The 14,471-nt window shown below is 40.4% G+C and overlaps 2 protein-coding genes across 5 annotated transcripts in view; both read left to right on the forward strand.

Moving 5' to 3' along the window:
* The window catches only part of LOC120528485 (zinc finger and SCAN domain-containing protein 2-like), a 422,905-nt gene extending 414,149 nt beyond the window's left edge, over positions 1–8,756 (forward strand). For 3 of the 4 annotated variants that reach the window (XM_039752663.1, XM_039752662.1, XM_039752661.1), the window contains exon 3: positions 748–1,680. In XM_039752663.1, the coding sequence (XP_039608597.1) occupies positions 748–1,403 (656 nt within the window). In that variant the 3' untranslated portion in view covers positions 1,404–1,680. Of the gene's footprint in view, positions 1–747; positions 1,681–8,666 lie in introns of those variants that run through there. The other variant, XM_039752664.1, reaches the window with a different exon arrangement.
* LOC120528477 (zinc finger protein 502-like) overlaps positions 1–14,471 on the forward strand; it is a 691,287-nt gene that overhangs the window by 371,350 nt on the left and 305,466 nt on the right. The window lies entirely within an intron of this gene.

Below are 14,471 nucleotides of genomic sequence, written 5' to 3' on the forward strand. Positions count from 1 at the left end.
AGCTTGATGGTCACTTCAGCCTTTGAACAGCTCGTTCTTCACACCAGTCCCTTTTGTGTTGACTTCTCAGATGATGAATAAGGTTTGTATTGTTGAAAGTGTTAGCAGAGAATCTTCCATGAGTAACATTTTTTGTAGAAAAATATTACAAAACACAAATTTGTTATCTCTTGTAGGAACTCAATAAAACCGTTAAACTGGCGAGGATGTGTTTCTGTATTTTGGTAATGTTGGAATGTTGTCTTGCATGCATTTTATTATTCAAGATTAGATGTTAAGATCAGCTAATTTGCTTGTCTTCGGTTAAGTCATTTGGAGTAAAAATTGGCTGATTTTAATTTGTGATCAATTGATCAGATCAGGGCTGTCTTTCACATAGGAGAGAATGGTGGAGAAATTGAACAGACAGCAGCAGTACACGTAAAGAACACACATGGAGTTGCCACACCATTAATGGCACCTCCGTGTGAGGAAGGAATTTCAACCAGTGTGCCACCTCTTTACTTGTACTGTTTAATTTATTTTAAAAGGTGGGTAGTGCTTAGGAATTTGGACATCAGACTCTGAAGTTGCAGGTTCAAATTCAGCTATTGACACCATTTGACCTTGAGCAAGTCACATGACCTGTCTGTGCTCCAGTTGGAATAACAAGAGAAATGTAACCAATTGTGTCTCAAATGTTGTGAGTCACCTTGGATAAAGGTGTCAGGGAAAAAAACAATAGTTAATATGTTTGTGTTCTTTCAGATTTACAGAAGAATGGCAGCTTCTCTCCACCTTCATTTGGTAAGCCCTCCCTTCAATACAAAGAGAAAGGTATGAAGAAATCAGCAAGAGGATCACAGAACCCGACAGCAGCCTTTTTGCAGTTCAGTTCTCTCCCTGCTACTGGAGTAACACAGACAGAAGCCATCAAAACTGACCGACAGCAACTGGAGAAAGAAATCCAAATTCATACTGGAAAAAACTGTTGTTCAGAATGTGGTAAATCATTCTCATATATAAGCAATCTTCAAAGGCACAGAAGAATCCACACAGGAGAAAAACCTCATTGCTGTCCAGAATGTAGTAAGTCATTCTCAACGAGAAGCCATCTTCAGAACCACAGAAGAATCCACACTGGAGAAAAACCTCATTGTTGTCCAGAATGTGGAAAGTCGTTCTCATGTATAAGCTATCTTCAGAGGCACAGAAGAATCCACACAGGAGTAAAACCTCATTGTTGTCCAGAATGTGGTAAGTCGTTCTCATGCATCAGCAATCTTCAGAGGCACAGAAGAATACACACTGGAGAAAAACCTCATTGTTGTACAGAATGTGGTATGTCATTCTTAAGGAGATACAATCTTCAGAGGCACAGAAGAATACACAGGAGAAAAACTTTACCGCTTTCCAGAATGTGATGAAAAATTTTCTGACAAACTCAGGTTTCGAAGGCACACAGAAATTGATACTGGAAAGAAACCATATTGCTTTTCTCAACGTGGAAAAAGGTTTTAAACATTAGCTGTTTTCAAGTACCATAGATTTTTGCGTATTAGTCGATCTCGCAGATAAATCGAGTGTATTTTTAAGCCGAAAGTTATGAAATTTGTTATGACCCGTGTGTAAGTCGAGGGTTAAACTTGACAGCTATCAAATTCTTTGAATTTCATAATTATACCCAATGTACCTAGTCCCAGACTTTCAACATTTTAATATTTGAAGAATTTTAGAAACCAAAAATTAAAACTCCAAAAACATTTTTATTTATTTACTTAAAGTTAGAATATTTCAAATAAATTCGTATTCAAGTCATACAGGGTGGCCCACGAAAAAGTCGCCCGCCTTCCTGCCAGAGTGGTGCGCCGATTGACTACCCTCATCACGAAAGCTGTGTAGACGTAGTGCAAATGTGTGAGTACGCGCTGAGTGACATGTATTCCTTTCCACAAAGAATCATTTTCAGCACTTTCTGTCAAGAGTGAGTAAAGATTTTTGCATTTCAAGTTCTTTCTTTCTTTATGGAAGGGCGCCTTTTTTCGCCAGGGAGGAGAGCTACTTTTTCGTGGCCCACCCTGTATAATAAAAAAAATCCTTCAAAGTCTGATTCTTCGTCATCAGAATATCCGAGTAAAACGTGAAAGTCTTTTTCCGTGACGTCGTCAGCATAAACATCGCCCTCTTCACTGTCGCCATCTGTTGAATCATCTGCTGCTGATTCTTTTTCTTCATAGATGGCATCATCTTCTGATTCATCCATAGCATTTCTGATGCCGCATTTCAAGAATGACTTTTTGATCATTTCTGGTGGAATTGAGTCCCAAGCTTCCTTTGCCCATTTAACTACTAAATCATTGTCTGGTTTCATCAAATTCCCTCCTTTTGTTAATTTTACTTCTCCGGAACACATGCACTGCTGCCACATACTGCATACTCTATCCTTGAATGGCTTCTTCAAACAAACATCTAATGGCTGGAGCATCGATGTCAATCCACCGGGAAAAACAGCTAACGTAGTCGCCATTTTCCTGGCTTTATCCTTCATATCCTCTGATGGATGAGCGCGGAACATCTCCCACACCAAATGTGATGGGCGTTTTCTTAGCCCTGCTCCTGATCGCTAAGCCCACACATCTTGAAGCCACAATTTTGCCTCATCCAGCCTTTGTGGTGTACACGAACAGTAATGCCTGCAGGAAATTTTATGTTCTTTAGGAACGTCTTCCTCTTGAATATTGTTGTTGGGCGTAGCTTTGTACCATCTACCAAGCAAGAGAGGACAACGGTGAAATGGGTTTTTTCATGGTCCGTTGTCTTAATAAGTACGGTCTTCTCACCAATACCCGCTACAGTTCGATTCCCCGGCATATCAAATGTCATTGGCGTTTCATCCATGTTACCAATGTTACTGAGATCAGTGTCATGCCTTTGTCTTTGCATGATAATACATTTATGAAAGGAACTGACCTTTTCTTCTAGATCTTTTGGCAGCTTCTGCGCGATGTTTGTTCACTGACGAAAGCACAGCCCATATCTGTTCATAAACCACGTACACCAGCCAGCCGATACTTGAAATTCCAACAAAGGCTTACCATCGATCATTAAATGCTTTCCGTCTTTTGCCAATTGAAGTGCCCGTATCCGAATGCTCGAACGAGTCACAATGTATCCATTTTGCCTGCATTCAACAATCCAGTCATTCAAGTCCTGTTCCAGTCCACTGAAAGGTCAAAGTCCAAAACACAACCATTTCTTAGACTTTGGCATTGCTTGTAGAAAAAGACTTAATTTTTATTCAATCTCTTACGAGTTTTTCGCTAACGCAAAACTCTCTGCCAGCCACACAATTATTAGTTTCCTCAGCACGCTGAATAACTTTCAGTTTGAACGATGCTGGATACGAAGCTCTTGTCATCTTTTCAGAACTCATGATCGTACCGGTAAGAAGTTTAACTTAATATGTGTCTTCAAGCTTCTTCCAACGAATTGCGGTTCCAGTGTTTCGCATTTCCTTTTTAATGTAAGCAGGAGTTCATATCAGGAAATTCCAATAAAGTTAATTGATAGATTGTTTAAGGGAGGAGAAATTTGGTGGGTGGAGTTGGGAGATAGAGAAAAAAATAAAAAGAGAAGTGATTTTTTGTGTAGCTCAGTGCGGTATGTCCACAGTTGTATTCTTAAAGAAATAAATATAACTGGCAAATAGTCCACAAAACTGGGGTGACCATCTCTTTGTGTCTTTCCATACATCGGAGACTCAGTCAGCTACGCTACCGAGGTCGCCTGCAAGCCAAGAAGAACTGACACCGAATTCTGGTAAGGAGAGTAGTGGACTCTTAACACCCGCTCTTACAATAATGACTAACCCCCACCGCATGAAGGCCTAATTGAGCAGTCAAAGCATATCAGGTAGGTGAAACTAAACTGAACCGCAGTATCGATGACAGTGGTTATCAACTAATAGAGCGATAGCTAGTAGCTCAAGTTAGCTGGACTTCGCCTCATTTAGCTTGAGCAATAAAAAATTAAAATGAAACGTTCATTGTATTGCAGCTGGTCCGTGTTTTATGATAGTTGGCACTACAAATTACAGTCAGTGGATTTCAAATTTCGTAGACTCGTGTTTTGTAATATAAGTAAAACCTGTTTATAAGCGTTAGATGCTAGGCGATTTAATGGAATATTAATGGTGGACGGTAATTTAAACAACTTTTATAACAGATGGACCTAAATTAGATATTCTGTGGGTACAGAAACAATTCAATGCAAATTTAATAAAGAGCTGCAAAACGTTGCGCCAAATGAATGTTAAGTGTATGTTTCTGGTTACCGCTATTGGGCGTGTTGCCTTGGTTCTTTTGATTCCAAATCTTGTTGTATGTGGCAGCTAATGGTATGTTTGTTATCCGAAACCTGCAAAAGCTAATGCTCAAATTCAAGTATTTCACAGTTTAAAGAATTATTTAATGAAAATCAGGAAAAAACTAGCTAATTAGCAATAGTATTGCTGGCTTATAATTATTTCAAAGACCATGGGTAACGGCAGATGACTGGTGACTTAACTCCGTGAAGCGTTGAGTGTACAATGCCGTTACCCAAATTCTATGGAAAATTGTGTTGCCCTGTGGATAAGTCAACACTGTTTTTTTGAATTAATTTTAAGGCATAAATTTTTCGACTTATATGCGAGTGTATACGTGTAGCCCGTCTACTCCAACTGTGTGTAGAAAGGGCCCTGAGTTCTTTACTCTAATATCTAATTTGTTAGGATTCTACTTACTTTAATATTTTATGTCTCAGGTTACATTGAACAAAACATTATTAATTAAGTATAGCAATATACGGGACAGGTAATAACAAATAAATAAAGGTAGATTAAGTTACCTGTTACATTTGTTCCCAAACCAATTGTTTATACTACACAAACTTATAATAAACACCAAGAAACTGGGTTATAAAACATTAATGAACTCCCCTTTAATTATAAGTCCACAAACACAGTTAATAAACTGAAAATAATCAAGAACTATATTAGACTATTAATACTAAAATAAAACACATTCAGTCTTGTCACTCGTATTGAAACAAAACGTTGCAGGCCTGATTCATGGCTTGGGAGCATTGTGACCAAAAACTTAGCGGTCCTTTCACTCCATTAGGAGCAGCAAAATAAAATAAAAAAGATGGCTTACTTGGCAAGGTTATTATCAGTCCAACAAATCCTTCTGACCTCTCTGCCGCCGTCTATGAGCAGGTAGCCGTTGTTTGAATCCAAAATGTCTCCGTCATCCAAATAAGCAAACGTTCACCAGAAGCACGTTGAGCTGCGTTAGCTGCTGCCTCATCACCTTGCTACTTCCCCTCGCTGAGTTAACGAGTGGTTCATCACCAGACAGACCCAGAGAATGTCTAATCGAACTTCTTCGTCTATCTCAGCAGTTCATATTCCGGTAAATTATCGTGCTGATAATCTGTCTCCCAAACTTTTGCTGCACCACCATGGCGTCACGGTCTCTCTCCTTCCTCCTCGCTCTCCTTCTTCTTCTCTCTCTGGTTCCTCTTTCTGGTTCCCGTTTTTTTTACTCATCCGTTAGTTAAGCACATTTTTACCTGGGCTGCATATGGTAAACACACAAACTCCCACTAAAGAGAAAATGCAGTATGTATGTTCTGAGTGTGAGAAACGATTCTTATATTTAAGCTCACTTCAGTGCCACATCAGAACTCATACTGGATATAAACCTTATTGTCGTCCTGAATGTGATGAGCAGTTCTCACAACAAAGCACCACAAAGAGACACTTCAGACATCACACCGGAGAGAAACCTCATCTTTGCTTGGAATGTGGCAAACAATTCTCCCAAACGTCGTACTGGAGAGAAGCCTTACAGTTGTACTGAATCTGGAATGCGATTCTCATATAACAGTTCTCTTCACAATCAGAAAATAATTCATTCTGGTAAGAAACAAAGCTCTTCTGACTGTGGCAAGCTTTTTTCAGACAACATGACTCCTAAAAATCACATGAGAATTCACGCTGGAGAGAAACCATATTGCTGGCCAAAGTGGCAAACGATTCTCACGTCCAAGCGCAGTTAGCAGCCACAGAAGGATCCACAGTGGAGAGAAGCAGTACACTTGTTCTGAATGTGGTAAAGGGTACTCTTCCAGAAAAAAGTTTTTTGAGACACACGAAAAGTCATATTGGAGTAAAGCCTGTCCCAGAAATGACAAATGATCTTTCCATTGGATCCTTAAGCAAAAAAATAAAAAATAAAAAATGAAGAAAAATCTTCTGAATGTGCCAAAGGACTCCAGTTGAAAGTAGTTAATAAGCACATAAGAATAGTGGAGAAAACACTGAAAGTGGCAAACAGATCGTAGATGTAAGGCCACTTCAGAGCCACATGTGAACTCACACTGGATTGAACACACTGGAATACAACACATATTTCATAAACAGCAAGAATCTTCTTCAATAACTTATAGGTGCAATAAAAACCACATTGTTGTCTTAAATGTGGTTAACGCTTTTCAGACAGCTGTGTCCTTCATAGTCATAATTTTCCTTAATAGTCATAAATGACTGGCTTACTTGTGGTAAGCCTCTTAGCTGTTCTGAATGTTGAAACTGGTCCTCCTGTATCAGCCATCATCAGCAACACGTAAGATTTCATAAAGGATTCAGCAACTGTACTACCAGGATTTCAGCGATACATGGACTGATCATCTCTGCACCAGTGCTGTGACATAAGATGGTGAACAATACAAACACCAGACAACAGAATGAGGTAGCAACAGTACTGTGTGGTGATAACTACTTCAATCACCATCATCTGATGGCCGACGCCTGGGCTGAGTGCAGACAGCCGTTCTTAACCCTGATAATGAAGAAGTCATTTAGTGATGTCAGCTGACAGCCAATGCTGTCCAATCAGGTACTGGGGAGGTACAGTCGAGAAGGACAGGAGACTAAAAAGAGAGCCGTCACATGACAGACCAATGTAGAGGGGCTTTATAAGACTTTTACACTAATTTAGGTTATCATTTATAAATGATAAGAGTCTTTACAAACCAAACACATTCATCAGCTGTGTGTCAAGGGTGAGTCAGGGTTCAAAGAGAAATGTTTAAGACCTGAAGAGGACGTTACAACAGCATGCTAGGGTTACCACAGGGCATCACAATTATGAAGAATATCAATTAATGTGTAGAAGGAATATTATTTACAATAATAATAATAATAATAATAATAATAATAGTAATGTTTGAGAAATGGGACACCATAATGAATGCAGAACATATGAGAAAAAGAGAAGACAAATCAGAAAACACACAGGGATCTCTGCTGACCCAGGTGATAATTTGATAAATTAACCTAAAAATATAACTTATGTCACTTTGTTCCATGTCAGTATATCCTGGGTGTGTGTGAAGGACGCTCTATACTCTGAATGTGTTGGTTCAGGTTTCAGTTTGAGTTCAGCACCTTCTTCATATCGATGCCCAAGACAACGTTTCTTCATGTCGAGACTACAAGCTGGAGGCCACAGGAGCTCAATAAACTCCAACAGCAGGATGGACGATTAGAAAGCTCTGCTCTGAGAGAGTGTCAGCTACACAAAGCTTCGGCTTCATTTACTTAACAGAAAACTCCAAAAAGCAAAAGTGGCCCCTTCTGTACCCCCACCACTGAAGGTCAAATTTCACCCCTCACTACTTGCCGTTGGTTCACTCTGCTTGGACTTTTTGTATTTTGTTTCATTTTTTAGCCACAATCTTTTTACTTTTAATTTTATTAATGTTCTCAAATGTGTGAGTATAGCTGGACTCTTACAAGGACTTGTCTTAAAAGGAAACATTGGCTATGAAATGCAAGAAGGAAGAAAAATATAAAAAGTGAAAACCATAAAATGAAGAGGTGACATCGATGAAATACGCTCAGTGGCAGAGGTGACGTGGACAAAATCAGAAAGGACAGCACAGAAAAGGCAGGAACCAACTGAAGACAAAAGAAGAAAGATGATTGGTGGAAGAACGGTCAGTCACTCCTGAGTGGACTGTTGAGGTCAGCCGTGGCATGCAGACGTCAAAGTTCATGTGTTTCTGATTTCAAACCTGTGATCATGCACTGAATAAGTCTGTTATTTATCAGTTAGCATGTTCTGAAACTGTAATGTCATCACAAAGATCACACAAACATGTAATGTGACATTTGTGATCAATCACTTTTGTTGATTTTTATGGCACCATTCATCAGCCCTGTATAGAGTGCCACTTCCAGATCAGCAACCCCATTGCACCCCGTAGCACATGTGGAGTTTGGGATTGGAGCACAAAGTGGATGGCACTCTGAGAAGGACAGACTTGTAAGACGTGAACAAAGCCAGCTGCCCTCCCTGGTCTGTCTTCATTCAGAAGGACTCCCCTGAGTGGTGGGATTGTTCTGCGGCGCTCCTGTTAGCCGACATTTCATCAGCTTGCTTTCTGTGTTGTTTTGTTTTAAATATTTTTTCTTCTTCTTTACTTTTGAGTTCTTGTAGGCCTTGTACATTCAAGATTATTAATACATGAGTATTTGGTGTTAATAATGAATTGACAATTAATAAACTGTTTTTACTGCTAAATTGTAAGTGCGGCCTGTTGCCATTTTGTATCTTTATCCTTCTTGACTGTGTTGCTAGGACGTGTTGCACTGTTGCCTCCCTAGAATTAAGTGCCACATCACCGACGCTCGGCCTCACACCCTTCATCACACGTGACGCAGAATCCAAGATTGCTGATCCAACTGTTAATCCCATTCCCTGCTTTGCCAGTCCCTTGGCTGTGTGTGTATCGAGGTGTATGGCTGATCAAACCTCTCCTCAAGGAGTCTACAGCACCGGTCAGATGAAGAACTTGACAGTTTGGGTTTAGACCTAAAACTGAGAATACCTCATACTGGATATGCTGTAGACGAGTGAAAGGGAGTCCAGTGGGATAGACTGAGGTAATAAGGTAAGTACAGTTAGACACATTCATTGTCATTTTATCTTTTAATATTTATTTTTTGTCTTTTTTAAACAAGGTACAATATTGTGCTGTTTGGGTAGATAGATGGCTTCTCCTGAACAGTAACTCTTCATTATACACACACACGCCTGTTTACCATCTCTGTTTTCAAGAACACACGAGGCACATGGAGACTTGACTGTTTCCTTCTTTAATTCAGATCAGGGGTGTCCAACGTCGAATCTGGAGGACTGCAGGTTTTCATTCTAACCATTTTCATAATTAATGACCCATTTATCCTGCTAATTAACTTTTTCCTCTTCATTTTAAATGATTTGCTATTTAAGATTTAGACCCCTTAACTGTTTCTTTTATTTCTTAATTCTCAACCAAACAGTAATGAAATACAAAATGACCCAACAAATGACCAGATAACCTTTGCTGTCATACAGTAACAGAAAATAAAGAAAGGTGAAGGTGATCAGACGAGAGCACAGCCATGGAATTAAGTAACGAGTTCAATTAACAACAACAATCGGCTTCTTTGAAACTGGTGGGAGTTTGATACCCCCTGGCTGGTCAATCATTGGTTCACTTCACATCTCATTTTTATTTGGCTGCCATTTAAGGAAAAAAAGAAGCAATTCAGAGGATTCTTCAATTAACAAAAGGAAGGGAAGGGTAAAGAAGTCAAATAACAGCAGAAATTGGTTACTGATTAAGAAAGTGTCAGGAAGGAAAACCTGCAGCCACTGCGGCCCTCTGGGGTCAGAGTTGGACACCCTGATTTAGATCAGGTATGAGCAAGAGTGAAAGGGAAGGTCTACAGGACGGTAGTGAGACCAGCTATGTTATATGGGCTGGAGAAGGTGGCACTGAGCAGAAAGCAGGAGACAGAGCTGGAGTTGGCAGAGTTAAAGATGCTAAGATTTGCATTGGGTGTGACGAGGATGGACAAGATTAGAAATGAGGACATTAGAAGGTCAGCTCAGGTGGGATGATTGGGAGACAAAGTCAGAGAGGTTAGATTGTGTTGGTTTGGACAGGTGCAGAGGAGACATGCTGGGTTTACTGTAAGAATGATACTAAGGATAGAGCTGCCAGGTAAGAGGAGAAGAGGAAGGCCTAAGAGAAGGTTTATGGATGTGGTGAGAGAGGACATGCAGGTGATGGGTGTGACAGAGCAAGATGACAAGGACAGGAAGATATGGAAGAAGATGATCCACTGTGGCAACCCCTTACAGGAGCAGCTGAAAGAAGAAGACGTCTAGAGCTGCACCTGACCATGTAACCACAAACACCCTGGCAATTTTGAAATAGGCAGTTTCAAGGTTTAAGTGAGGTCGGACTTTAGTGTCTTTTAGCCCTTTGCTTTGCTTAATTTGCCGCATACTTTGTCCAATAATTTAAAAGTTAATTAAACATACAGGAGGAGTTTCATCGATCCTTCATTCAGGAATACAACATTAGATGTTTCCAGATCTACAGAATTACAGCTTGTCTATTTCTTGCATGGCAAGGTTGAGGTATTACATTACATTCACACAAATACAAGGTGTGTGTGTGACTGGATCAGGCTGTGGGTGCTTGATAACGTCGACCTTGTCTATCACACCTACTGAATCAACTTGGAACCCAAATAGTACAATTTAATCTTATCCAAGTGTATATTTATTTGAAATCGATCTCCAGCTTGTCAGACAAGGTGAAATTTCAGACCATTTCTGCTTGAAAGAATAAGAAGCCTTTCAAAGTGCCACTTGTGATATTCCTCTGTCACTTGAGGGAGATCCCAACCTTCACCAAGAATTCACTTTTTTGAGAATGTCAAAATTTCCAGAATAGCAGGATTGACAAATCTGGAAACAAGAAGAAGGTGGTGAAGTTTAATGTCTAATGTGACGTCAAGTGACTCAGCAGAACACCAAACTCTCATCAGTATGTCCAACATCTGACTGACCCGTGATTCCTCGGTGGATTGATTGGATTGGAATAATGGACCCCTTAAGTGACCAATGGAGGGGGGACACTCTATAGTATTCCCATCTTTCACTCGCTCCTACACATAGTCACTATTCCAGAGCTCCTGATACTTAGTCTATATAGTGCCTTTCAGAAGTTCAGCTCCAGAAGAATTTTAAACAGTTGACTTTCAATGACACTCAGGGTCATGTGTTGTGAATCAACATGGGGACCCTTCTGGTCAGACAAGTATCTGTAGGTCTGAAGTGTCCCCTGTGGAAGAAATCAGCTCATTAATTAAAGAAAGAAACTTTTCCTCTACTAGGACAAGTCTAATAAAACACCTTTGAGTCAGTAATCAGGCAGGAGGAAACTCGTCCATTGCATCTTTAATTTACTCCTCAGAAAATGTCGAAGACGAAGCATTCATCAGAGTATTCTGTTAGAGAATGGTCAAAAAGAAGGGTCAGAAGACCATTTTATTAACATCTGAATTTGCATAACAGTGCTGAATTAATGCCTGAATATCATTCTCTGATTGGTTAAAAGACATGAGGTACTTTAGTGTAGAACACAACCAGCCTAAGATAAAAGTCTTTCTCCATAATGTCCTTGTTCTTCAATATCACTTGAATTCAGCACATATCCTGTTATGAAAACTGCATACATGCCAACTGGCAAGACTTACTAGGGGCTTGAAAGAACATCACAGAGTTCCAGTTCCCTACTCGACATCCCCCTGAAACATTCTGCTTGTTTACTTGACCTTTTCAGCCATCTCTTTATGACATTTCTAAAACAAACGCTTATATATTTCATTGTGCACTGCAAACCAAACACTTAACTGCTGCTACATCCACATTACTCTCTCACACTCTGCCCCTCACTATGACACACACACAGCTGATTGGCTCCTCAAATCCAATAACAATGGAGACCCAGACAGCCACACTCACCCTGCATTCTCAACACTAAATTCACTTACTGAAGAGCTGCCCCCCCAAATCCTGTGAAATTCATTTTGACCCCAAACTACAAATGCAAAAATGAGCTGCGCCTCTGGGGACATCAATTGACCGGTGGAGGGTACTGGTCAGTGGTCACATGGTGTCAGATGGCTGATTGTTACACTGGAGTGAAGACCAAACCCAAACCCTGGATAGAGGGGCTCAGTAAAGGAGGTGTTGAAGCTGTGCAGGAGGGTCATTGTGTGTGAGACGCGATAAAATGTCAGAGAGCCAGCAGGCCAGTCCAGATACACACCTACTCTGGGGCTGTAGGGGATGCTGATTACAGTGTGCTTGTCATTGTGACACACAGCACTAAAAACCCCTGTACCTGTCATTGTTCCAAGGAGGGATGCCCCACCATCTTCCTTTCCTGCTCAGTCCTTTATATGCGACTCCAATCCTCATGAGGTGTCCACTGCACTCCACCTCCCAGTAACAGCGAGTCCCAGTCAGATCCTCTCTGCACAGAACTTGACCCCAGTAGTCAAATCTGTCAGGATGATCAGGATATTCAGTGTCTGTTCCCTCACATGTCACCTTCTTGTTCCCTTCAGATAGACGGCGGTCTCTGTGTGCCGTGTTGATGTCCACTGTGAGCGGACAGAATTCTGCAAGGAGAGAAAAGAAAATGATTGAGGAAATCTGGGAGTGTGTAACGGGACTGGGACGGAGCACAACACAGACAATTAACAAGAACCAATTAGGAGCTGAGCTGATGAGACACTAATAGTAAAGAGCTCATCTGATTGGACAGAATGTGTTGGATTTCAAAGTAAAATTGTGGAATTACAGTATACGCGATAAGGTCACCATCAAGGTCAGAGTTCTAATGGACTGTCCACACTGACCACTGGTTTTATTAAAATGGCCCTTTTTATTGTCACTGTCCACTTCTTTAATTTAGAATCAATCCTCTGTCACACTTCATCACCAGACTGATTTTTCCATTCCTCATAATACAGCCCTGATCCTCGTTCTGCCCCTTCCATTCTCAGTCTTTTATTCTTCCATTTCCAGTACTCTACTAAACATTTAGGGGTCGCCCCACAGTTCAGGGTTACACAGAATATGAAAATAAAAAATAAAAATTAAATCTGAACTGCCTGAAAATGAAATGTTTATAATGAATTGTCATGAAACGTGCGACTTACAGCTCAATGACGCAGCAAACAAGACAGCCATCAAGTGCTGGGAGACGTGCAGTTCATGAAGAAAGTCATCATGGAGTTAGCTGAAGCCACTCTGGCAGTAAAGGGGAAAAAAGAAGCAGGTTCAAAGTAATAAGGAGAGGACAGAAGTTTAAGTGAACTGTGAGGCCGAGGGGTTGGAGCTGCAGCCTCACAGACTTTGAATTTGTCACCCAGTCGTCGTCTTGACTGTCAGGCCTGCATGTTCTCCTCGTGTCACTCCTGCTTTGATTCACACACTCCACAGATGTGCATGTTAGGTTCACTGGCGACTCTGAACTGGCCTTGTGTCCATCAGTTATGTTTTACCTTTCACATTTCTCTGTCTTAGTGTGTCATTCACATCTGTCTGCTGTATCTCTTTTATAACTCCTGTCGTATTTGTCATTTTCTCTCTGTTATAGTCCCTTTTCTGTCATCTCTTATTACTGTACATTTTCTTTTTATGTCTGTCATAGAGGTCCTTCATATTTATGTATTATATGATGTCTTTCACATTGCTGTATGCATCTATCATATATTTTCTATCACATGTTCTACAGTATATTGTGACTTTAACATCTATGTATTTTATAGCACCTTTTTCATCTATCTCTCTACTGTTTGTATTACTAACATGCTCCTCCCACTTTTTAAACACCAATCCCAATTTTCTGTCAAATGAGTTTAACATGACAACAGTTGTCCAACAGTTCTTTATTCCACAGAGTATAGAGAATTCATATGTGTCCAAAGTAATGCCTATTCATATGTATACATATTGTAACCGATGGCTTCAGACAGTTAAAAATGAAAGGCTCATGCCCATACCTTTTATTCCCTCTGGGATGCCACCAATATTTACAAACCAAATGTTAAGAATGTGATAGATGGAGAACCTGCCACTCGGATTAAGATAACGGTGACAGGTGATGGGTACGAAGTAATTATGTCCATCAGAAAATGATTAATGCAGGAGAAAATATTGGTGGTGTGAGAGGAATGGAGTAGTTGTGTACTGGGAATGAGATAATGATGACAAATATGCAGAGTGAGGTAATATGGTGATAAGAAATGTAATAAATACGAGGCTCCAACAGAGTAATGGATCTCACTTCATTGAACAGAAAGGTAAGCGTTAATTCGCTAAAGATGTTCGTGTAAGTTTCAAAGAGCCTCCGCCCCTCCAACGGAGACAGTTGCAGACTCAAATAGAACGTGTGAAGGCTGTGCAGCTAATGTGAGTGGGATCGTATGAATGTTGTGTGCACAAAAATACTGGAACCTCAAGTTGTTAAGTATTCTGACGGATACCGCTCCGGTCCAGGAGAAAAGGAGGGCTGCATGGGTCAGTTGTAAG

Source organism: Polypterus senegalus, chromosome 4 (genome assembly GCF_016835505.1).
Source record: "Polypterus senegalus isolate Bchr_013 chromosome 4, ASM1683550v1, whole genome shotgun sequence".
Taxonomy (NCBI): Eukaryota; Metazoa; Chordata; class Cladistia; order Polypteriformes; family Polypteridae; genus Polypterus; species Polypterus senegalus.